We start from the raw sequence: 27,219 nt of genomic DNA on the forward strand, positions 1-27,219 counted from the left end.
AGTGATCACATGTCAGCGGTAGGGAAGACAGCATGTTTGTGCCCAGTTCCGCTCTCCGCATAGTAATTTTGATGGACATAGTGTCATATGTAGAGGGCGAATGAGTCAGAAGACTGGTTTGTTAGCATCATCTCCTCTGACTGGCAGAAGCTTGCCAGGGCCTCAGACAGGAAGGCCTCTCATATCACCCGCTTTCCAATCCTTCTGCATTCAGAATACTGAGCCAGAGCCTCCACTTCTAGCCGCTGTGACCCTCTAATATTGCTGCCATCGATGCTGCTGTTACGTTCTCTGCCTCTGTTATTTTAGCTTCCCAGGTATCCTGTTCTGATTTGATGGAGATCAAAACTAGAGTAATCTAAAAAAAAGAATCAGAGTTATGGGAAAGCAATCAACACAAGCACCTGGAGAAGTGGGCCTGGGATGTAGCTGCCCTGGCTATCAAATCGACAATTTATTTGTTAGCTGAAACAAGTAATACAAATGATTAATTTCACTTCTAAAGATAATAGAATTGGACTGTGTGGCTGATATATTCCTTTTTTTAAAAAATTCACTGGGAAAGGTACATCAGTGCCTATTCAACAAACATTATGAGTGAGCGTGTGAATGACTGTGACGTCATCAAAACCATAAAAACAACGAAAGATCATGCAAACAGCGTCAAACCCACGATGCTCTTTTCACTGTTTTTGTTGATACTGAATTCTCTGTCTTTAAAAAATAGTTATTCAAAAGAAATGGAGGGAGTACCAGGGAAGCTTCTCATCTGTGGCACCACTTAGTCTACAGCCAGCTATGTTTGTCCTAAAGATGAAGGGGAGAGGCGGGTCCCCATGTCTGTCTGCCACAGAGTCCTGGATCCTGAAGCCACTTACAGCACTGGGGGAAAGTGAGCTTCTGGGGCTGACGCTCCATCCTGAAGGCATCTTTCGCATTCTCTCTCCCTTTCTTTCATCCCATTGTTATATACTCAAACAAGTCTCTGTCATCATTCATGGGCGTGAGAACTGAAGGGCTTTATTTTTTTCAAAAAGCAGGATTTAATATTGTAACTCTGTCATAAGAAATTTTTCACAGCTCTGCCATTTGAGACCAAAAGTGTGAACAGGGCTGACAAAGCTGGTTTTTCGGGTGGGGAGGGAGTCCACCCGATTGAAGTAAAACAATTCTAGAGAGGGAAATGGAATAATTAACTCAGCTAACAAATGTGGGGGAGGAGCCCATCTCACAGGATCTGAGAAAAATTTCAAATGCCTTTTACATCGGTAGAAATGAATTTATAATCACAGTTTATAGCTATGCACCTTAATTCTGGGACAGGAGTTTAATTCTGCTCATAAAATATAAAAGACAATAAAGTATGGAGGTCAGCAGTGCTTAGCTTTAGGAAATACTATCATTATGATTTAGCTATCAGTCATGTTAACTCAAAATCAATATTTGATGCTTGTACCATATTTAAATTATATTGCTGAAAAGTACATTAACAATTTAATGCTAAAAACCTCCCTGACTTCTGACACAAAACTAAGGAAGGGTCCAAGCAATAAACAACTGAGTACATTTTCTCAAGACTAGTTCTAAGCCTTCGTTATAAACTTTGTACAGTATCAGCTCATAAACTATACTTTAATGGCATGAGGAAAAGGAGCCAGTTATCATTATCCTCCAATCTGAGCATGTCAGGTTTGCCCTCTGGTACATTTGATGTCATAACTCATAATGGGTTATTAAAGACGTTTCTTCTTTCTTATCTTTAAGAAGTTATGCAAAATTCAGTGTGTCCAGTTGCAGGTAATAACCCAATGGCCCTCGATGAAGATGCTCCTTCTTCACATGAAAAACTGCATCCAGCCAATGGATAGGCAAAGGAGAACTGTGGTTTGGATTTATATTCTAGAAGCTGGTTCTGCAAGTGAATCTGTCATTGCCTTAAAGTAGAAATTCATAATCATTAGTTTCTTTATACCTTTAGAATTGCAAGATTTGATATAATAAGTGAGCAAACATATCAGAATAGTGTCTAAATAAGGTACCTGTTCTTGGATTCCATTTAGTTCCCTTTTTAAAGATAAACTGAGGCAGCAATCTGTGGCACCACCTACTGGAGAGTTTAAGAACTGCTGTTAAAAGGACCTCCATAGCACTTCAGGTAAAGTGAAAGTACTTCCATTTAACAAAAGAGAACATAAGTGAATTGATTTTCTTCCTGGCCCACTCCTCATATTGTTTAGACTTTGGGGCTACATTTTGCAAGTTTGGTCTGTTGATAGAAACTGATGTGTGTAGAAAGCATAAAATACACCAAGCTTTCTGAAGCTAAACATGTCTGGACCTGATCAGTGTCTCGATAGAACACTACCTGGAAACCATCTTGATTTCCGAGATAGAAGACTGGTGACATATAAATATAATAAATAAATATATTTACATGAATAATATTGCACCAGCACTCTTTTTTAAATGTTGCCTTTTCAGTGTTTTCTAGTCTCAGAAAGAAGGTAGTAGGTGAGGAGATAGCTTGGCCAGATGCAGAACAGAATAAAGAGAGGCAGGAGAAGAGACTGAGAAATCCAGGGCCAGAGCTGGGCATATCTGTCAGGTGCTTGGCATCACCTGTCATACTCTGCTTCTGCAAGGTCCTGTGTAATGTTTGTACTCTGGTGATATGGGCTGAAGCTGTTCTCTGACTGCAAGGGAGGGGGCTATTTCTGCTGTTAATTGTGAGTTCTCTCCTTAGCCTGGGGAGCAGTGTTTGCACAGACACTCACAGCCTTGAAGCAGCTGACACACCAGCTCTGCTTTTTCCAGTTTAGCTGCTTCCTCCTGAACTTAGCTGTTGCCTGGAGTGGGGACTGGGGGATTAGGCTGTGCTAGAATCCTATATATGCTCTGTATTTATAGGGAAACACCATTCTTGGCAAGGATGGAGTAAGATCATGATTCTAGTAGCTTGTCAATAAAGTCCTTTAACTCATGCAGTTCCTGGACTAATGCAGTGAAGTCTTCGAGAGTTACTCAGCAGATACTTACAATATCCACATATATCAAGGATACACTCCATCAGTAATCCTGATTCACAGAAGTCGCAAGATGGTATGAATGAATTTATTTGCAGTCAGAGACCATAGCAATGGCAATATATCCTTAGCAATCAATAGAATAGTTAAATCCAGCGTAAAAATGTAAAGGACATAGAAAAATACATTTAGCATTTAAAATCTTATCTTAAAATGTATATACTTCTCTGGGAACCGCAGTAATTCTAATATTTAAAACACTGATGTTAAAATAGTTAAAATTGTAAAAAGAGCAGGACAGACTATGTATGGCTAGGCTTATTATTATGGAATTTAACCAAATAGAGACAGAATTTGGCTATTTGCCTGGAGATAGTTGGATTTTCATCCTTTAGGAGTTTCTCCAGGCAGGCCTTATTTGCCTCTGCAATTGGTCTGTCTAAGAGTGGGGAAATAAACTTGTCCCTATAGACTTGATGGAAAGGACAATGAAAGAACATATGAATAAGTGATTCCACTTCAACAATGGAGCAACGGCAGCGTCTGTCCTCGTATGGGATCTTTCTAAATTTCCCTTCAATAACCATTGAAGGGATAACTTCACATCAGGCCAGGGTGAAAGCTCTTCTATAAGATGGGACATCCAAATGAGTGAGATATCTGGCCATACCCATAACATGTCTAGATTCCCTAGGGGGCAATAAAATGAGGAGATTGGGCTAAATCTCGTTGGCGCTCTATGTCTCTCACCCTTTGTTTAACAATACTTTTTGCCTGGTCACTGCCCTGAGTCAGTAGGTCATCAGGTGAGAGTCCCAATCTTTCTAGGTTGTTCTTAACCATCCGCATCCACCTAGGCTGGTAAGGATCTTGGTTTATTAGAGGAAGAAGGCCTTTTTGATTGTTATATATCTTGAGCCACTGATAAACAGAAGATAGCAATATTCTGGCTTCAATTCTCATTTGGCCTGTTTCTAGCCATAGGAGGGCATTTGGCACTCCTGGGGGTAAGACGGCACGGATAAATTTGGACTGAATCTTCTCGAGAACTCGCAAGTAATCAGCGGATATGCCCAAATTAATACCATATAGGAGTTGTGCAAGGGCTTTAGCATGATACAGCTTCCGGGACATATAAGCCCCCCTTAGATCGAAAAAATCTCAAGATAGCATGCACTGCCCTTTCAGCTCTCTCCGCCATCAGATTACAGTGTGCTGTATTAGCCCCCAAATCCGGTATTACCACCCCCAGGTAGATAAATTTATTTACTTGTTGAATTTTATTCCCTTTCATCCTCCAGGATCGCTTCTTGAGGCGTCTGCCAAATGCCATCACCTTTGTTTTAGCAAAGTTGATTGTTAGGTGTTCTTTGTCGGAGTATGTTGTGAATCTATCTAGTGCCCTTTGGAGTCCTAATGGGGTCCTGGATAATAAGACTGCATCATCTGCATAGAGCAGAACTGGTAAATGGCATGAAGCAAGCTTTGGCGGATGGAAATTGAGGTCAGTCATATATTTCACCATGTCACTGATGTAATAATTAAATAACATGGGACCAATAGGCAGCCCTGCCTAACTCCTTTAAATGTTTTTATTGCTCCAGTGAGTAGTCCCTGCCGGTTACATCTCACTCTCAGATATGATTCCTCACGCAGGGCACGGATGAGAAATAACAATCTTTTATCTATGCTAGAGCCCTCTAGTTTTTGCCACAATCTCTGTCTAGAGACATACTCAAAAGCTGCCTTCAAATCAATGAAGGCAGCATATAGAGAAGTTGGATCTTTGGCAGAGTATTTTTCTATCAACTGTTGAAGCACCAGGCAGTGCTCAACCATCGACCTCCCTACCCTAAAACCTGCCTGTTCCAGTGGAATAATTTCTTCCTGTTCTAACCATATTTCAAGTTTACCCAAAAGGTGCCTTGTGTATATTTTACTGATGATGTTTAAGAGACTTATAGGCCTACAGTTTGCTGGCTCATTTTTGTTGCCCTTCTTAAATATAGGGACCACAATAGCAGTCCCCCACTGCTTTGGAATTTGGCCAGTTTGGTCTATATATGTAAACAGAGTTGCAATAAACTGCGCCCACCAATCTACATTCTCTTTTAATGCTTCAGGAGGTATTCCATCCATACCTGGGGCCTTCCCATTTTTTTAAATGGGCAATGTGGGCTCTTACTTCTAGGGGGCTGACAGGAGGCCATGCCGGAAAGTTCTCTATGCTTCCAGAGAAGGCAAGCTGACTATGGTCATCATAAAGATTCTGGAAAAATATGGTCCAGTTTTCAGCAGAAATATGCATGTCCAACAGTGAGGAGGACATCTTGGGCCTCCTATCATTAGTAAGTTTCCAAAGTAGGGCAGAATTTATTTTATTTTACTGCCTGAATAAGTTCCTCCCATAGATTCAGAGTATGCTCTTTCTTTTTCCGTTGTATAATCTGTTTATAGTTTTTTTTTTCTGATTTAGAAGAGCTAATTGTGCCTCTTATCTCCTTTCCAAATCATCACTCAAGGAGAGCGAATATAAAGTTTAGTTCTTTTTTTTCTCTGGCACATTCAGAGTCAAACCAAGGTTTGACATTTCTGTGAGGGCGGTGTGAACTATTTCCTGGCAAGGTTGTCAAGATAATATTAAGCTCATTAGTTAAAAGCTGATAGTCAGCTAATGGATCATGGTTAGAGTTTAAATTTGTGAATGGTAAAACATATTTCTGGAGATTTTCTGGTGTTAGGAGTTCCTTTACTTTCTATCAACTTCACTGGCCCATCTTAATCTTTTCCCAATAAATTCTAACTGTGGTGTATATTGTTCCTCCTGTCAGTTAAAATTCAGTGGAAGAGCAGCCTGTAAGGATAATGGTAAGTGGTCACCCTCCAAATAAGGGAGTACTTGGAAGGTTTTGATCATTGGTAGCAGGGAGCTACTTACTAACATACAATCAATTGAACTTGCCCTATCTCCTACCAAGAAGGTGAATTCCCCTGGGTAGTCACCATAGAATGCCCCATTTAAGATATGGAGCCCTCTCCTGCATGCCAGTTTAGCCACGTGCAAAATTCACACGACAGTCTTTAGGTGTTCGTGTAAAGGGGAGTCCAACTAATTCTCCCTCTTGATACCTCTACAAAGAAGTTATATTTAGCTGTTAAAGAATTATCATTATGTCCAAAGCGTGCATTTAGGTCACCAGCCAGTAAGATTTGAGCTTCAGGATGTCCAAGTGAAAGATCCATTACATAGCTGTCAAGAGCTAGCCAGTTTTCCTCATTGAGTGACTTTTTCGCTAGTGGTGGCAGATATGCATTTATGATCATTAGGTTTCCCTTGTCCCACTCTACCGGTAAGGCCATAGCCAAATGAGTCAGAGGGGGTTTCTCCACACAACAGAAGAGATGAGAATACCCAACCCTCCCCTTAATCTGCCCGGGCCTTTTCCAGGAGCTGCCTCTAGATTAAAGGAATAAAAACCATCCAAATGGAGGGCTTCTGCTGTCCATGTCTCCTGTAATATGATGATGTCAAAGTCACACTGAAAAAAGAAACATCTATATAAGAATAAAGGCAATGAGACCACCCAGCTACATTCCATGATAAAATTTCTACAGGCTTGTTCAAGGTTTCTGCGCATTGCAGCGACGATAGTCAGGAGCAATTTCCTCCCTTAGTTGCTATGGGAATATCCCTAATCAAACATAGTTTGGGATCACAAGATGGTAATACTTCAGTCTGGAACTGCACTCAACCTATCAGCACTGGAGACAGAGATGGACTGGATAGATTAGTACTACCTGATGCACAAAGGTACAAAGGCACAAAGCTTTTATTGCACATAGCCAAAGGCCAGTAGAATCAAATCCCAAAGAAAATGTAAGATGCAAAATATGAATGTCATTGTTAAAATAACCAAGGCCAATTCCAGACGGCCCTCTGCAATCCGAAACGTCGCGTGTTGTCGCGCGGAAAACGCAAAATATCGCGTTTTCTCGCGCGAGTTTTGCGCGAGGTCGCACAAAACTCGCGCGAGAAAACGCAATATTTCGCGTTTTCTGCGCGACGTTTCAGATTGCAGAGGGCCGTCTGGAATCGGCCCTGATCTTAAAATACTTAGAATCTTAAAATACTTAAAATTTCACCCTTTAGATGCAGCTTTCTCTTGTATCTTAGCTGCCAGAGCAAGCAGGGACACTCAGTATGAGTGGGTTGAAAGAAGAAAAAGAACAGCTTCTCTGCTTCTGAGGAAAAGTTTCAGCTCCTCAAAAGTGCTCTGAGAAATTTGGTTCTAGGCTCTGTGTAAACAAAGTTGGATAGAATATAATGGGGTAAATCCTCTGGAACCGGAACAGCATACACAGAAGTGCAAAGCCAACTGTTTTTGAGTTTAGCAACCATCAAAATAATCAAGGCTATTTTGACTTCCATGCAAATTTTTATGTGCATACGGATCATTATTTGGGGTTATGAAATAACTCCATCCCATGTCCAACCACCCTATCTATCTATCTATCTATCTATCTATCTATCTATCTATCTATCTATCTATCTATCTATCTATCTATCTATCTATCTATCTATCTATCTATCTATCTATCTATCTATCTATCTATCTATCTATCTATCTATCTATCTATCTATCTATCTATCTATCTATCTATCTATCTATCTATCTATCTATCTATCTATATTTAGCAATTCAAAAATCTTAAAAAGATCAGAGCAGGAATGCAAGAGTTACAGATGCACAATGGGATTTTTAAGCGTTTTCCTTTGAACAGATGGTCCTATTCTGGGTCATAGCTTTTGAAACTTCTCTAGTCTCAAAAACAGCTTCCTATACATCATGGAGGGTACTGTTTGAAAAACACAAGTCCAAAACTCCATGTAGGGTTTTTATCTACTCTTCAGGGCTGCCAAGTCCTATGCTATGGCCAGGAATCTTCTGCCTCCAGCCCCAACAGATACTACTAATGCCAATGCTTACCTGGACGGTGTGGGGGAAAACATGGGGAAACAGAAGAGGCAGCCCTGAGACATGTGTGTAAAGAGTTTGCACACCCACCCACATTGCATGGCATGGAAGCACTGGGGCATGCTGGAGGCTGATTCTATAAAAATGTATCTCAAACAGTGTGAGTACCTGAGTATCTGTTGCCTCCCCCCACTGTCCCTCACCTTGCCTCATGGGGGCCTGAAAGCTCTACCTACTCATCATATAGCTTCATAATTAACCGCTAATTCCACCTCATAATTAACCACTAAGAAACATTAAGTGGACAGATAGTAACTATGTGACCCAATGAACTGGATGGATAGCTGAATGGATATTTGAATCCAGGTCTCTCCAGTGAAAATTCAGCATGCATTCCACTATAGCAGAGATATGTGCTCTCTCTTGCTCTCCTTCTCCTGTTCTCTCACGTGCACATATACACACATAAGCAGCCCTCTTTCTGCTTGACCAGATTCTGTTAGATCTATTTAATTTAAACCAGGCTACACGATTTGGGAAGGAAGGGGACATTTGGTATTGCCCTTCTAGAACCAAATCACTTCAGAATGTAGCTGGGGATCCTGTTCTCAATTCCCTGTATATGTTATGGCAATGTCAACGAGAATTTGCTAGAATCCCACTTCCAAGCCTGTAAACTTATCATAAACAAGGAGATTTGAAATAGGGAAGCACTTGGTCAAGCTTTCTTCCCAGTGGTTTTTGTTTCCATGACAGTAAGCAGATAATTGGCTCAAGTCTATATGGTTTGCTTGCTATGGATAAGGATGCATTGAGGAAAGGAGTACAATAGTGTTCCATCCCATTGCAAGATGATTCCTTCATTACTAAAAGAAAGTATGCTTAAAAGGTGTCCTTGCATAACTTGCCTGAGAACATTTTTAAAAGCACTGCAGAAAAATTCAACTTCTCTCTTTCATACTCTGTTAAAAAGGCAAAAAAGAAAGTGAGACACTTTGTTAAACAAAATCTCTTCGTGTTTCTCATAACTGAATACATTACTTTATTCGATAATCCTTCGGGGAAAACCAAGGATAATAGATTGCTTTGGCAGAGCCTTGATCGCAAAAGGCCTCAGAAACCAAGTTCAGGGAGTTCAACCACTCTTAGAGTACACTCTTAACTGGAAATGATAGCCTTGATGTTCAATGTAAATCAAGCCTAGAAGTTATCTGTCATATAAAAGAGAAATTATGACAAAATAGATTGAAATAAAAACCTAATATAATAGGAAGAATTCAATCTAGACCTACATTTTACCATAAGTAAGCACATTTCACCCTACCAAGGTCTTGTACTTAACACAGAAGTTCACTAGCTCATAACTTTCCTACAAGTAAAATTAAAGAACCAATTGGGTCACGCTGTTAATTGCTCCATATTTTCTTTTCAGTTTAGAAGTTCTTTTCATGGTGTCACAGTATAAAGGAAAGACAGTCATCAATGAGAATGTCTGTATTTTACATGTGATTCTTCCTGCTCTCCATGGGTATGATCTAACTGCTTTCAATAGCAACTTCATAAGCACCTGTCAAGAGCCTGGAATACCTGGCCAGAATCCAAACATCATCAGTGCAGACATTAGCAGTTGCATTGGATTGTTAGTGTCTACATCTAGTGGGATTGAGGCAAGTTCTTAGGTCAGGCAAATAAAAACAATGTTTGAGGAATCCAAGGCAAAGATTGCAACAGAGGACAGCAAGATTCTAGCTGAGTGGTGAGCCCATGCTTTGGGTGAAGAAGGTCCCAGGTTCACTTCCAACTGAAAGACCTGCTTGAAATCCTGGAGTGTTGCTGTCTGTAAGAGTATATAACACTGCACTAGATAGACCAGTGGTCTGATTCCCTATCAAGCCAATTCATAGGTATTTAATCTATACCAGATCAAATCACTGTCTGAAAGAAGTACATAACAGAACCCCAAACACTTCTTTTAAAATGAACAGAAGTTCTACGGCAGTGGCACAAGGGAGATTTATCTTTACAATTTTTAATAAATTACAATTCCAAGTTCAACATACATTTCTCAGTTTTGGATGATCTGTTCTTAAGACAGAGAATCTCAGACATTTCTTTTAAAAATCACTTTCTTTCTACTGAAAGTTAATGCTTTCCCACCATGTATCTTTTTATTCCTCTGAAACAAATATGCATCAACTCCAAGTGCAATAAAAACATTTCACATAGCCTAGCCAAAACTGTAGTTATAAGATATTTAGAAAAGGAGAAAAAAGAAAATATCTCAATGCACAGGTCCTGCTGTGCATAAGAGCAATCAAGTTCCTTCATAATAACTGACTGATTTAGTACATAAGCAGCAGAATATGAAGATTAACAAATAATCAGTCATATATAAAAAGTATGATTTTGCTGTGCCTGTTGTGCAGCAGGCTATCTGGTAATGATTGGTATTTTTTGCTGTCTCTTGTTTAAATAATAAATTTTGCTATTTATCATCATTGAACAGTACAGATTTTTTAAAAATCCAGTCCTTTCCATTTCCATAAGCTACTACCATCACAATCTTGTTGTATGTCACACATTTTAATAGACATACATTTCTTAAGATTCATTACTATTTTAATGCCTCTGAATGGTTTATATCATATAATTCCAAGGTACCATAGAGAATTTCAAAGTGACTCTGGAAATACAGCAGTGCCAAAACTTCACTGGTGTCAAGGGCTTGTCAAGGGGCAGACTGGCATTTAGTTGGTATCGTAAGTGTCCCCAGCCTCATTCATACCTCATTCAATTTTGCAAATCCCATACAATACATGCCAAGGGAACCAGCAACTGCCTCTCAGCCACTCCTCAAAAGGCACTTTGCACAAACCCCCAAGAGATGGAAACAACATTGTTGCAGCATATGCCTAACCCTGCTTGACTCAGACCTCTTTCTGGTTGCTTCAGGACACAGAAGACCAAAGGGAAAGGCTCTGTTACTGCAGCTATGGGTATAAGAACAATGTACCCCAGCCAGTTAAGTGGAGGGGGGCCTTGCCCTAAACTGTGACTTTTGCAACTTCCCTATGATCCCCTCACCCATTCTGTCCATTGCTGCACCAACCCCCTCCCACACTTCAACAGTTGCTAGCAGTAATTATATACCATACAAAAGGCGAGCCCTTGCTGCAGATATGCCAGCAGCATTGTACCACACTATCAATACAATGTCATGCTGGTGTAACTCCCATGGCACGTGGGGATAAAGGAAGCATACACAAATGATGTCTGTTGCCTCACAGGATCAGATCCCCATGGAGCCATTCCAGCTGATGCGGCAGACAAAATTTCAATGCTGTTCCTGACAAGGGATGAATAAGTATTGGCACGTGGCTATAACCTGTCACCAAGAGGTTCTCCCCACCACATGGGAACTTCCGAGAAAGAGGAGACTGGAGGACCTACAAGAGTGCCATGTGTAGAACTGTGGGACCCACTTGCTGTTCACTGCTATTGCGGAACAATACTCATCACCATTTAGATACCTCTTTAGACTCCTTGAAGGCAAGAGTCTGACATGGGCAGAGGTCAGGATGGACTCCGTTAATATTGCAATGTCTATCACAAGGTGAGCCTGCAACATGACCAACAGCTGCAATGACCAGAGTACATTTATAGCTGCTATGCAGCAATGAACACCCCGACTGCAGTTACCAGATGGTGCACAGGGGTTTGCCATCCAAAATGACTGGCATACAAAACAGCAATAAACATGTCTAGCTTATTGGTGTTTGAGGCTATGGCTGAGATGCTTCCAGAATTCTCTGGCTCCCCATCTCATATGCTATAGTTGTGTATTTCCACTGTCCTATGCTAGCCTGCCTGCCCTGCTATGTATGGCTGGTGCCAGCACCAGGGCTGCTGAGTATTACTAACGGTGTGGTTAAAGGACTACCTCCAAGTGGGTGGGTTCTAGTCTTCTCTCTCTCTTCTGCTATGCTGCTGATCAACCTGGTGGCCAAAAGTTATGCTTTGCCTTTTTGTGTGAAATTCAAATCCATGGGTTGTTTGCCATATGGGTGCCTTTTCCTAGTGAGCTATTGGGGGAGATGACCAGAATTCCTCCTTTGATTGTGCTGTTGTGGGTCCTCTTGTTACTGTTCCAGCTTCTGCATCTTCCTTGCCTGGCAAACACTGGTGTTTCCATCTCCATCTACCATGGGTGTGTCACTGGCACATGGTGGCATGAGTAATGGGTTGCAGTGGGGTTGTTATGCACACTATTGTAATTGCTGTGCTCTCTGCATCTTGGCATGAGGTGTTTATTAACTTTTATCTACACTGTACAGTGGTCATAGGATATCAACTAATGGCACTTGGGTCTTTGAATATGGCTGCCATCTAATGTAACTTGTAGCACCCTACTAAATTTAATACGTCATCAGCTTTCAAAGATATGACTCTGCTCCACCTGATACATGAATCAGACTGTAAACATGCTGGAGATATATACTCTATGACCCAGAGTGTGTTTGCTATAGGAGGATGCTGGAAATACATGTTTTGCAAAAGGCAATCAAATGATAAAGGGAAACTTTTCTAAAGGAACACAGTTATTTTTCTGTCATTCTCAGTCAAATGATCCTTAGGAATATTTTGCAGTTCATTTTACAAAAGAGTTTGAATCAACATAGGATATAGAATCCATATCATAATAATCTTCCAGTTGCCAGTGCAATGTTTCAAAAGTTGGCCGTTCCTGAGGTTCAACACTCCAGCACTGAAGCATAATGTTATACAATTCTTGAGGACAGTTCTCTGGCTGAGGAATTCTGTATCCTTGATCCAATCTCTGGATTACTTGATAGCCCATCAAACCTGGAACGGAGTTTCAAAAGACTATTTTAACACATGAAGAGTGATCATTTAAACTGGAGCTGAATCATGGTGCTATGCCCTGACCTGGATAGCCCAGGTGAGCCTGATCTCATCAGATCTCAGCTAAGCAGGGTCGGCCTTGGTTAGTAATTGGATGAGAGACCTTCAACAAAGACCAAGTTTGCAGAGGCAGGCAATGGCAAACCACCTCTGTTAGTCTCTTGCCATGAAAAACCCCACCAGGGGTCACCATAAGTCAGCTATGAATTGACGGCAGTCTCCAACACCACCACATGACGCCATAAATATCATTGTTTTCTGATATATTCTCTTGTGGAGCCCTCAGTTTCTAATATCCCTCTGTTTATTTATAGTCTGACTTTCTTGCTGAAAGGCAAGGTGGATTACAAAAATTATAACAATATAAACATAATAAACAGTGTAATAAGCCTGAATTACAACGTTAGAAAGCAATGCAACAAGAAGAGTGTAAGACATAATATATAAGAAATGCAAAAACTGGATTACAAATACAAGATAGCAGCTGCAACAGACATTGGTCAATTGAGCACAGCTGTCACAGTGTGGCTTATTGGGAGAAGAAGTCCTTTAGGTATGTGGATCTCAGGCCATGAAAGTGTTGATCAAGAATCACATTTCTTTTACTCTTTTCCTGCCTTCCTAGCAAAAGATGTGATTAACTTAGGAACACATCCAATTGGTTAAGAAGCCAGAGAAATACTGAATTGGTTTCAGCTGAGCAAGTCATGGAAGACTTAAGCCCATTGACTCTGATTACACAATCATCTCCTGCTATCCAATAGCTATGAATTATGTTCCAACCCACAAAATACGTGTCATCAAAGACATTTTATTACAAACACAGCATTTCAGACCAGGCCAGACATATGAATCTATTGAACAAAGAAGGAGAAGACCCAGGAAGCAAATATATCAAAATATTCCTTTAGAGCAAATCACTCACCTGAATAAGGCATCTTTCCGTATGTAATTATTTCAAAGAGAAGTATCCCAAATGACCACACATCAGACTTAATGCTGAATTTACTGGAGCGGATTGCTTCAGGAGCTGTCCATTTCACAGGCAGTTTTGTTTCATGTTTGGCTTCATATACATTTTCATTTTCTAGCTATTGCATAAAAAAAGTGTCAAATCATAACTGTTGGATTTGAAGGACTAGATTGTTTGGGGACCTTTCCATTTCATAGGCTATATTCACATCCCACATTATGATAGATGTAAAACTAGCACTGAACAACATCAGAAGCAAAAAGAGGGAAGTGATGAAGAAACAAGGAGAGAGGTATTCAAAGTGGCACAGGAATATGGGGAAGAGACTTATGATGTGCCCCACAGAGGTGCATTAGGCACTGAAAGCTGTCCCAAATATATATGACAAACGGGGTGGGTGGAGGAATAGAATAAACAATTAGAAAGATTCCCCCTGAAATGCATTTTCTCTTTAAGATAAAATAAGTTAGTTACGAGAGCTTGATCAAGCTGATTTCCCCACTGCCTTCCCTCCATAACTGGCAATTACTTTTAACATTCTGAAGGCAGTAAGTGTGCTCAGTCTTCAGACCTGTTATTTCTAAAGTAATTTTTCCTGCCTGCCCGGAAAATTGCTCCACTATACAAAAGCCCCTATCATATCTAGGGGAGGGGACAGTTCACCAATCTAACAATTACTCAACCATCAAGTTTGCTACTGGAGTAAACATGGGAGAGGATGGATTTCCTCCACCAGGATTTCAGGGACTAGAGCTCCCCCCCCGCCCTTCTTTTAAATTTAACTGATTCTCAATTACTTTTAATATTCATTGTTTCCTGGAGCACACACAGTCCTTGTCAGATCCATCTGAGGGAGTTTAACTCTGTTTTCAGTTAATTTATATACTATTTTTTCTGTATATACAGGTATACAGGAGTCTATACACCTTTTCTGTATAAAGAGTTGCCAGCCTGCGCCAGCACCCCTTGGGAGATGTTGGGGAGGGAAGCATCACAGACTTTATGACATCTCTTCTGTGTGATTATCTGGAATTAACATCACAACCCCTGCACCACTCTATAACCAATCTCTGTGGTAAAGACCATAGAAATAAGGGGAAATTCCTAGAGTGGAATTCCTGGAATTAACATCACGCATCCTTGATGCTCCCATTTTTCTCCTATTGCTCCAACGATTGAGCATAAGAGATGGAGTGTGGGGCAGGAGCTAGATCACCACAGGAGGGCAGATGGCAACCCTATCTGTATTCCGGTGAAGCCACCCAGCAGAATATATATTGTTTGTGGGTTACTTGGTTTTCCTATTTTTTAGTCCGTATGAACAACCCAACCTATTATTAGATGTATCATGATAAAATAACAGCTCAGTGTAACGATCTGATTGCCAGGAAGTTCTGATTCCCTAGCTTTGCTAGGGTGACATCATCTGTTGGTTTACAAAAGATTGTGCAGTCACTCATGATATAAACCATCCTCTGGAACAACCCTCATATCTATTGAAATCAGCCTCTCAGTTATATACTATCAGTTCTATAACTTAATGGTGCATCCCCTCTCATTCATACAAATATTTCTCATTATTGATAATAGTAAGTCAAATGACCTGTGGATCAGGTGGCAGTAAATGATTCATGAATATGCAAAGCTGTCCAAAAGGAGGGAAGGCTGCAGTTGTTTCCCCGGTCTTGAACTCCCTTCCGACTACAGTTTACTAGGACCTTGGATTAATTATCTTCAGATAATTATTCCTATATAAGCAAATCTTGTAGTTTGCCTCACTCTACGTTCTTCCAGGTCAGCAGCATTTTTAGCACTGATCTCCAATGTTATACCCACTCCTCCACTATTTCTCTTCTTTTTTCTCCTACAGAATACCCAGAGTTCTTTGTGATTCCAGTGCACCGTAGAAAGAACAAGAAAAGCCATTATAACTCGCCAACAACTGAAAAAGACACAATGGCACTTATTCAGGAGTATGAACAGAAGGAGGATGGTCACTACTCTGCTGTTGCCAGGATGACGGACTGGAGCTTCCACAGAGTACTCCTGAGAAAAACAGAAAAATTGGGCTACAGATGTGAGAGCTTTTTCGTCCGCTTGGTCAAGATATTTTGACTGTATCTGTATGGCCCAAGCGTGAGTCCCAGGTTGGTAGCCTATTGCTATGATACGGTCTATTTATGACATTTCAGAAATAAATTAGAAAATTTTGTTTCTTGACACATTAGATTATATGTATACACTGTGATCATGCTTTTCTAGTAGCACGTTGCATTAACCTGAGAGAAATTATGCAAGATCTTTGTTCATTTGCTTGTGTTTTTGCTTGTATGTATCAATGTATTTAGGTAGCATTATTCCTGTTTTTAGAAGGTGATTGTATGTTCTAACATTCTATAGATAGTATAGATTATAAACCTAAGTATCATTTACTTCATTTATATTCAACATTTCTCCATAATCGGAACCTAAAGTGGCTTTTACAAGTTATTTTCCTCTCCTCCATTTTATTGTTATATTATTAATTATATTACATTTTATTAATTATTTCAAAACCACCTCTTCGTTGTGGACAAGATGCTGGGATTCAGCTGAATTTATAGATGTGCTTTGCCAAACTGAGCCTGAAACAATATTTATTCACTCATTCCTAGGCCTTGTTTTGCCAACTGTACACACAATATTGAAATGCCCTTGATTAATTGGGGCTTACTATTGCGAATCCAGAATCTGGCACTGACAGCAGTGCAAGCTTCCTGCTGGCACCACAGAGGACTCGTGGCTGGCCTTCATAAGAAGACAAGGCGACAGCAGGAGCTAATGCATTCAAGAACCTTTGTATTGTGATTAATTGCTGGCACCGAAAGGCCACTGTCACTGACTTTGATAATCATCTCTCAAACAGTTCCAGGACTAAAAAATACAGATTCAGAGAGATTTAAATTAATATATTGGTTCAAAGTGGCACCAATTAATTTAGGCAAAGAGCTGACAAATATTGGAGAATAAATGGGAAATTATTTACTTGTAATTGAGGTTTTCTGAGGTTAGTCTGTTTCTTGCACAGACCTCCTTTCTAAGATTTTTATTGCATATAACTTGGGAATGCTGTCAGTTATTTCTTAATTCTTAAACAAATCTTGGGGATGCTGGTACAATATTATTTCACATATAACAGCATGTTTTATTTTACTTTATTGATTTGCAGGCCCATTTTTAAACATCTGAATTGATTTTCTAAATAATGAGTTTTCTATTTCTTTATTTAGTCTGCCTTTCTCACTAAGACTCAAGGCAGATTACACAGGGTAAGTCAATATGATCAGTGACTAGGGCATATGCAATAGAATGTAGAATATGTTCATCCATTTTTAAAAAGCCCCATGGTTTCAAACTGACCTGAGGACATACCTGGAAAAATGTCCTGTGTAGTTAGGCACTGAGTGACACAGGCAAGAATAACAATGAATTCTCTTGTCTGTGTGTGAAAGCAGAAACTAAAAATTAGATTTTGTTTCTGTGTTTGCTTTGTTTTGCACCCCTTCTATGTTTGCACCCCTTCTATGTTTTTTCTGCTTTTTTGCCTTGTATCCATTATAGTCCTGCTGTCTGCATGTTTCTTCCAATGGGACAAACAAAATTTCTAAGAGGCCCTTTGAGGCTAAAAAAACAGCACAAGGAGAAAGAATTGAAATTCTCATTTCCTCACATTATGGCCCCCTATAACCACTATTACCACAAAAAATGCTCAGGAGTTCCTTCCATTACTCATATGGACCCCAAAAGTATCCCTGATATATCAAAATACCTTAAATATTAATTGCAGAGAGCTACCTTAAAAACCCGGGCAAGTCCAAAATCTGCCACTTTGTAAACATTGTGTTCACCAACAAGGACGTTTCTGGCTGCCAAGTCACGGTGGATATAATTCTGAGATTCAAGATAAGCCATTCCTGAGGCAACTTGAGCTGCCATGTCCACCTGCTGAGGCAAGTGGATCCTGGAACCACTATCATCTGTGCAAAAGAAAAAATAATGGATCTTCCAGGTTTGAGACAGCTGGCTAGTAAGGACCAAATGAACAAGTTAAGAATTAGTCATAAAAGGCTGATCGCAATTAAGAAATGGTTAAAGTGGTAAACAGTAGTCAATATGAAATAGAAAAGTACAGAGCCACAGCTACCTTGCAAAATGAAATTATACCAAAATTATACCAAAATTAACTGTTTTTAGATGATTTATTTTCAACATCTGTAGATCAAACAAAAGCTTACATTAACTAGAATATCAGTTTTAAAAATACTTTTAAATGTGGCATGCATAACTTTTGCAAGTGGCATATTTCAAACCAAAACAATCTTACCACTTGTAAAATTGCCCCAAGGCTTCAATGCTATGGACAATTGTTTGGGAGTAAGTCTCATCAAAATTAGTGGGATTTACTTATGAGTACACATATAGATAGCATTGGGTCATATTTCTGTACGAAAGGGAAACCACTTCATTGTACCACTTTGTTCAACTAAGTGTGGAGATTTCCAGAGGAAGAGCCTATTTTGCCAGGCCAAACACTGCATCTATACTATTTCATTAACTATACTAATTTGAATCATTACCTTTCTAATAGATATTACCTTCACATACTGATATTTATAACTTACCTTAAGACCTTTCTTTAAAGAAAAGTGTTACAGCCTCCTAAGAATATTTATTCACTCCATTTTGTTGCTATAACTACTCTTTTCAATTTAAGAGGCACTTTCTCTGTATTTATAAAGACAATGTATATAATGTACATCTCTTGCAATGTAAACATGAGAATTGACTCGATTATCTAATATAGCACATGTAAAAACCCAGCCTTACTTGAAATTCACACCTTCTGATATGGAAGGCCTAATATTTGTAGTAAGTGGCTATGGTTAATCAGTACTAAGGCCATATTTTAGTTTAGTGATTGTCATGACCTACCTATCCCCAACTGACCCAGTGACTGACAGAGGAAGAGCCTGAGGAGCCAAGGCCAGAGAATCAGGAGGACCCACGGGGTCAGGGAGGCCTGGCACTGCAGAGGAACCTGCTGACCATGGTGCAGCAGTGCCAGAGGTTACCCTGCCAGAGCCTGCAAGGGAGACCTTGTCACCAGCCTCTGAGATAACCACTAGGCATCTACCAGGCAGTACATGAACCTGGACTCATAAGACCCTCAGGACACACTCCTACTCTGGAAGTAGGGTTGCCAACCTCCGAGAGACACCTGGATATTTCCTGCAATTACAACTGATCTCCAGGTGACAGAGAGCAGTTCCTCTGGAGAAATCGGCTGCTTTGGAGGACGGTTTCTATGGCATTACACCCCACCAAAGTTGCTCCCTGCCCCAAACTCCACCCTCCCTAGCCTCCATCTTCAAATCTCCAGGAATTTTCCAACCCAAGGTTAGCAATCCTATCTGCAAGAGTGGTATCGGCTGAAGGCCAATGCCAAGATAATGCAAAGGAGGCAAAGTGCCCGAATGGCAGTGCACAATCCCAGCATGAATCCTGAACAGGGCTCTGAGAGTACTGCTGCTTTGTAGGATGCAGGCCAAGGTACAGCCCAGTCTCAGGAGCCTCAAAACCTACCAGGAAGAGCATCTGAGCCAGATTAACTCTTAGCCTTTTTAGGCTGAGGCTTGGAAAGGTAGAAGCAAGCCTTGTGCTCCAGTCCCAGTCCACACTCCCAAGCCTGGCCAGCCAAGGCTGAGGCCTTACACCAGAGGACCATAGATAGACCCAGCTTGCCTGTAGAGCACCATGTGATGACTGTGACTAACTTCTTGTGATAATGGAAAGGTTTTCACAAATTGTGTTCGTGATCAATAGCTATCATCTGAGCATTCAGATCTCTGTTCTGCCATGAAGCTCTGAATGACTGACCTTGGCCCAGCCTTTATCACTTACATTAAACAACTTATTATCTATTTCATTTTTATCCTGCCCTTCTTCTAAGGACCTCAAGGCAACATATATGGATGTCCCTTCCTATTTTTTGATGCTCACAACAACCGTGCGGGGTATGCTCGGTTGACAAAGCCATACATTAAGTTTTATGGTTGAATTTATGTATTTAATTTTAAATTAAATTTCAAATTAGCCAGTGTGATACAGAGGTTAGAGTGTTAGTCTAGGATCTGAGATACCCAGGTTTGAATCCCGCCATGGAAGCTCTTTGGGTGACCTTGGGGCAGTCACACTCTCTCAGCCTAATCTACCTCACCACACAGGGTTCTTCTGAGGATAAAACAGAGGAGTGGAGTATGATGTAAACCACTTTGGGTCCCCATTGTTCTCCAATCAGCAGGATTTAAAGTGACTTAAATAATTTAAAAATATATACTATATCATGTAACTGTATTTTCTGTAAAGGAAGTAAAGGCACAAACTTTGCTTATGGACTATCAAAGTCATGGCAAAATGTTCCACTTTGCAAAGCCTTCCAAACCTCAGATTTTGAACCTGAGTCTTCTTGGGCCAAGTGCGACACTCTAAAGACTACATCATACTGATTTCAAATTTGTTGTATATTTAAAGGAATCGAATGATAAATAAAAATTAATCTTAAAACATTCAAACATTTTGCAAAACTATGATGGGACATCCCCAGGCTGAAAAGAAAGGGTAAGGATATCATTATAACCATAGGTGCTGTTTTATTATTTCTAGGGAGATAGCCTAGCCATTCTGTGAATTCCAGGCGCATTTTTCTTCTCTATAACCTTACCAATCACTATAGTCTTTGTATCCCATTAGAGTTTAGTGATCTGTTCATCTTTGTTTTTAATGCATTTTCTATAGTGCTAGCTGCACACCATGTTGCTAAATGAAATGCTTCCCACTTACTTTGGAGGTATTCTAGCAGACTTCCATGTCTCATCAGTTCTGTAATAATATAAATTGGATCCTCTAAAGTGCAAACAGCATACAGCTGTATAAGCTTGGGGTGTCTCAGGTTCTTCATTATATGTGCTTCCCTCAGGAAGTCTTTTGGATCCATTGAACCTGAAATGAGAACAGCAACAAAAGAAAATTAGCCCATGTTATTAAAGGCCATTCTTGTCTGCCCTGCAGTCTTGAATAAATGACTATGGCCACTTTTTTCCCCTTTGCAGAACATGTCAGAACAAATATCTCTAAGTTGTTCCAGAAAGGAATCTATGGAAATGAAGGAGAACAAAGGTTGCATATTACAACTTTTTTCAAGTTTAATAAAAATAAGTTATAACCAGAGTTTTGCATTTTGCCCAACAACAGAGGCTATTGGTCATTTTATGTCTAAAGGCTTAGTTTTACTGGTTGTGCTACTGCTGCTTGATATTCAAAATGCAATAGTGCAATAATTTTCAACGTTTTGGTTGCCTGTCATCAGTGCCTCTAGCTATGGACCAAAAGCCCTAATGATCCATTTACTCATCAATTTAAAGTAACATCGTTTCAGTTCATTATACCTTAGGATATAACACATTTATTACTCAGCATTTTATTATCATTTTTTGAACCAAAGAAGAAAAATTAATATTCTGCCACACCTATTATGTAGTAAACATTTCAGTGCCTGAATAAAATAAGCCTTCTCATGAACTTATAAAAAGTAAAAGTCATAAGAAAACTGATGGAAACATGTTTTCAATTGAGAACAACTGTTGCTAGTGTGCCATTTGAAGATACCTCTGCATCCTGTGGTTCAGAAACAAAACCTCATGTCCATGCAGAGATTAATTCCTGCAGCAACTGAAGAAAATTACTTTCAATGTTTTATTTGAAAACTAACTTATCTGAAACCCACTTGAAATCATTAGATGAAGTGTATTTTTGTCCAAAATGCAGCTTGGTGCTAGGGTAACTGAAGGAATTTACCTTGCCATATTATCCAGCCCACCAGCTAAAATTTGCCTTAAACCCTAATCTCTACAACCCTGCTCTCAGTCAAGTGGTAACCAGAGATAGGACTTTTTCAGCAGTTGCACCTTGCCTATGGAATGCCTTTCCTCTTGAAGCTTGCCTGCTTGATATTATCTTCTAGGCGTCAGACTAAAACTTTTTTGTTTATCCAGACTTTTTATGTTGTGATTTTAGCCTGAAAACGGTTAAATTTAAGCTGCTCAGTGACTTATGTTTTTATGTTCCGGCTGTGTTTTAATTAATTAAATTTAATTTATTAGATTTATACTCCGCCCTCCCCACATCAACGGGCTCAGGGTGGATAACAAAACAATTCAACATATTAAGTATCACTAAATATTTTAAAATTTTTTACACATCATTAAAATTACAACTATGCAAACACACACACACACACACACACATATATAAAACAGAAAAAAGAGGCAGCACATAATTTAAATTAGGCATTCCATACAGCAGTTCTTCCCAGAACAAATATATGAAGTATAAAGGATGGACAACAACATTTACATAGGAGGGCATATGGTTTAGCCCCCCCTCCCCCCCTGGGGGGGGCACCGCCCGGCATCAACCATATGCCTGGCAGAACAACTGTCTTACAGGCCCGGCGAAATGTTAACAAGTCTTGCTGGGCCCTGGTCTCATGAGACAGAACATTCCACCAGGCTGGGGCCAGGACTGAAAAGGCCCTGGCCCTGGTCAACGCTAGGCAGGCCTCCCTAAAGCCAGGGACCTTTAATAGATGTTTCCCACCCAATCGAAGGGTCCTCTGGGGCTCATAATTTTTAATGTTTTATTTTGTTAAGATGTTTTATTTTGTAAGCCACCTCAGGTAGGTCCTTTCAAGAGGTACCAAATACAGAGGTGACATGGGCCTTTCCCACACACTGTAACATCATATGGTGACTCGCCTATGTGAATAAGTATCAAGTATCAAATAGTTTTGAAATAACTTTCATTTTTACCTCATACACAATGTTTTTGATGGAAGCAGTTCATACATTCTGGTGTCAAATGATGATAAACAAGCAAACATCTGCATTCATGGGTATCAGTGAGTTTGGAGTTAGCAACAAGACCTGAATTTGCAATGTATGAGGACAAATTAGAGAAGGGAGGTCTTAGTGGAAGAACAAGAAGAAACGTCAAGATCAGACCACCCAAGAAGGGCTTTTCTCATCATAGGTCATGACTGCTAGTACCAGCATATTTTATATAAAACACTATTTTCTTTGCATGAAGATTCTGTATCTTCTGGCATAGAAAAAAATGACCAAATTCAGAAAGCCACAAAAAAACTACTTGTTTTCTAAACGCAATGTGAGTTACAGGCTGAGAATAACAAGCTACAGCAGAGTAACATTATTCTGTCTTTGAGATAGAATAACAACTTTCGGGCAGATGAAAGAGTGACTTCAAGGGCTTTTTCCCAAGCAATTTTAAAATAATGAACAGCCTTCCATAAATGCCCTCATGAAGTAAAATGATAAAACATGTTCTGAAAACTGCATTATCAGGATACAAAATAATGTATTGCCCTACTATAAGGTGCCTTCAAAAGGCCATTTTATCATATGGTAACTGATGGAACAAGTTGTCTCTTAAACCACAAAAATGAGTAATTAATCTGTCCTGGCTGAAACTTTCCAGTGAAACATTGTTGACACTCAGCATCATGCATGCACAGTCACGTGCCTTTGTCTTCATGAAAAATAATGTTGTTAAACCTTTATGAGAAAAGTAGGTCTAAACGAGATTACTCACAAATGCCTGTAATGTTCCCCTCCCTTTGTAAAAAAAAAAAGGCAGAAATCAGGAGGGACCAATCAAAAGCAGAACTCTGCAGAAGGAAAAAAAGTGGTGGAAGGACAATCTGAAGTGTAAAAATGGCTAGTGGGGAAACGATAGAGCACCCCTATCTCCAATTCCTCATCTTTCCTGAAGCTGCTCTTTATTTTAAAGTTGGGACTTTGGGAAATGTTATACATAAATACATGCAATGTCTGTCTTCATATAATAAATAATATTTGGCTTTTACGGATGCCTTGGCACATTGGTTTTATAAAAGACTGTCAGTTTATTTATCAGAGTTTTTAATACTCCATTGTCATTGTGAGGTATACTCTACACTAATAAGACATCCCTCCGTCTCAGTCTCAGCTTTCTTCCTTTTCTCACAAGACTGCAAATTAAAGGACATCTGGACAGTATTCAGCAATAATAAAGGTAAACTGCAGAACTAGCACCAGAGTATATATAAAGGATTAGCTTACAAATGAAGCTGGCACTATCAAAAACAAATCAAAACCTTCACACTGTTACATTAATAAACCATCTTAAAGATGGGGCTGCATTTTTTATCAACATTTCTGCCAGTTAATTAGGAATCTTGTGCCTCTCTCTGTGAGGTTAATTGAAGCCTTTCTAAAATGTAAAGACTGCAGAGTGCAGAGTCTAATAAATTGTACTTTTAATCCAGCATTGACAGAATTAAAAAAAAAAGCTTCTAACCAGTCTGGTGGAAAATGGTTTGAAGTAATATGAATGTATCTTATGAAACTCCTTAAGAGTGCAACACAGCACTTCTCAGCATTGCTGTAAACATTGCCCTACACTATCTTTTATTAAACAGATAAATTGTTTCCTTCCATACCTTAAATAAATATTTTATTACATCTCCCATGACAGACTAATATTTTGCACACTAGAGGGCATATTTCAAGAAGTCTCTGCTGTGTATATGTCCACTCATCTGCCAAAATGAAAATAAATATATTATTTATGGAATTTTTATATAAAGGATGGTATACTTTAAGGACTTGTCACAGCAAAAATATTTTCAACTAAATTAAAATTACTAGATTGTTTTATCATAAACAGTTAATAATAAGAAATAAAAAGATATGAAGTATAAAATACAGTATTTGAGCAAATAAATGTATTTGATATTGGGTTTTGATCCAGACATTTCCACAGGCTCAAGTATTTCCACCCACAAGGCATGATTTTCCTACCTTTGCCCCCTCACAGCAGCCTAAGATGTCCCTGAAATCCTGTTCCTAAAGGAGAAGGGAACCCCCACGAACAGGATTTCAGGAAAGGGGAGGCAACCAAACGACATTCCAAAAAGGAAATGCTTGCAGTTGCAGAATCATCTAGTCTGGATTCAAACCTGTTTTGCTGGTTGCTATATATTTCCAGGAGAAATCTGAATAATCATATCAGTAATTAGGTAATTTCTTTAAAAGGAGTTACTATTAATTTTTGCCCTAATAAAAAGAGGAGTTAATTCAGAGGGCCACTATTATTCTATCAGAACAACAAACCACTAATCCACTACTGTCAGGTCACTAGCTGCAGTTGAGCACTGCAAGCATATTGAGCTCAATTTAGAATTGGAAGGATTTGGAATCTGATACATGTTATTCATATGCTCAAGCACATTCCTTTGAAAGTGGTATATTTGTACTTGATCACTAGCTGCTGTTATGAGATACATATGAAAAATCAGAGAGCGTTGCAACTTATGTTAAAAACTGAAAGCCTTCTGTCTCTTATTGAAGTACTTCAGCAATTTTTATATTTGTCAATATTTATCTTTACATTTTTTATATAAATAGAGGTATTTTTTTTAAAAAAATGTATTTAAACTGTGAATTTCATCATCAGAGTACACCCGTGGCAGGGACAGGATTGCTCCTAAACCTCTGGCACTTGTTGAGTACAACACAAAATGGACATTTTAAAAAAGGTTATCCTGATGAGTTTACTGCAGGTATAATCCTTATGCCAGCAGGACGTTAAGGGAGAAAACTGGATGGAATTGGTACCTAAATAGGACTACTGGTCCATGTATTAGTTACTCTGAATGGGTCTATATTATCTCAAGTATGGGACTGCCAACTCCTGGCTGGGATATTCCCGGAAATTTGGGGGTGGAGCCTGGGGAGGAGTGGATATAAGTCCCCCTTCATCCTCCAAAGTAGCCATTTTCTTCAGGGGAACTGTCCTATGTCATCTGGAGATCAGGTATAATTCTGGGAGATCACCAGATCCCACTTGGAGGTTAACTAATAATGAGGTCTACACAAGACTCTAGAGATACCCAAAAGGAAAAATAAATTCCCCCGTGTACACAATTAATAAACTATTTTTAAAAGAAATTAAATGTTTATATTTATATAAAGTGCAAAGTGCTCAAATTATAAATATGAATAACTAAGTACCATGAACAAACAGCATTATTCTCAATTCCAGTACATCCAGACCTTCAATATTTAAAGGTTCAGACAATTCACACTCTTATAATCATACCTATATTGTTATAGACCACGGATGAATAAGACACTAGTATAAATATGCACTACTTACAAATATTCATAATTGCCAATAAATATATCAATAAGTAGACTAAATACTGCTTTACAAATTTACAGGAGTTATTAACAACAGTTATTAGCATCTTAATTTCTCAATTCCAAGAGGAGTCCAAATCCTGCTATAAGTCCTGGTAGGTGCCGTGTGTTACTTCAAATAAGAAGATAGATTGTTCATAACGTTTTCTGTTTATCTTCAATTATTCACAGCAATAGGAAGAAGTATTTCCTCCTGGACCAAAATGTACAGACGGATCTTCATTAATGGACTTAAATGAATATGGCTAGTGAAACCCAGCATGAATACAGGAACTGCCATGTTTTGATTAATGCTTGCTGTCTATGACTAATGTATGGCGGTCATCAGTGCATAACATCATGATTGAGAGGTGACACAGTTACTGATAATATTGTTGGAGTAGTTGCAGTGCTGCTTTTGCTTGTATGGTTCTTTTACTGTTAACCTTGCTAATGTGTCTATTGCAAAGGATGATACATATAAGTATGTTATACGGAAGCCAATGGGAATGTAGGATGCCTTTGAATGATTCCTTGTCTCACTCAACCTAATGATAACACTCTGTGGTACACACTGCTATTCTGATTTTACAAACTAGAAAAATGAAGATGGAAGGCAGTAAATTTCTGAAGGCTACATGGTCAATGAATGGCTAAAATCATGTCTATAATGGAAACTCATTACCCTTGTTCCCAAGAATGATGAGATCATATGTATAATGTCTTGGGGACCTTTTTATTTTCTTTCCTAATCAGTTACACATACACACATCAAGTTCAAGTGCTAGTAAAACATGCATCTAAAAGTTGAGATTAGAGGTGGGCATGATCCAAAAAAAAAATACCGATCAAGCTGATCATGGATCCACACTGGCGATGACCCCAGATCACCGATCCACACCGATCAAGTCCCGTTACTGATCTGGGATCAGAGAGGTCAAAGCAGAGGGGTGCCCCCCCACACACACTTAGAGCAGAGGGGGGGACGT

General features: G+C 39.4%; 1 protein-coding gene across 1 annotated transcript in view; it reads right to left on the bottom strand.

The window, feature by feature from the left end:
• Nucleotides 1-10,012: 10,012 nt before the first annotated feature.
• FRK (fyn related Src family tyrosine kinase) overlaps nt 10,013-27,219 on the bottom strand; it is a 56,195-nt gene continuing 38,988 nt past the window's right edge. The window contains exons 5-8 of the mRNA XM_054974742.1: nt 20,775-20,933; nt 17,730-17,911; nt 13,848-14,013; nt 10,013-12,862 (exon numbers count right to left, since the gene is read on the bottom strand). Coding sequence (XP_054830717.1) covers nt 12,648-12,862; nt 13,848-14,013; nt 17,730-17,911; nt 20,775-20,933 — 722 coding nt within the window. The 3' untranslated portion in view covers nt 10,013-12,647. The remainder of the gene's footprint in view (nt 12,863-13,847; nt 14,014-17,729; nt 17,912-20,774; nt 20,934-27,219) is intronic.

This window comes from Eublepharis macularius, chromosome 1 (assembly GCF_028583425.1).
Source record: "Eublepharis macularius isolate TG4126 chromosome 1, MPM_Emac_v1.0, whole genome shotgun sequence".
NCBI classification, from domain to species: Eukaryota; Metazoa; Chordata; class Lepidosauria; order Squamata; family Eublepharidae; genus Eublepharis; species Eublepharis macularius.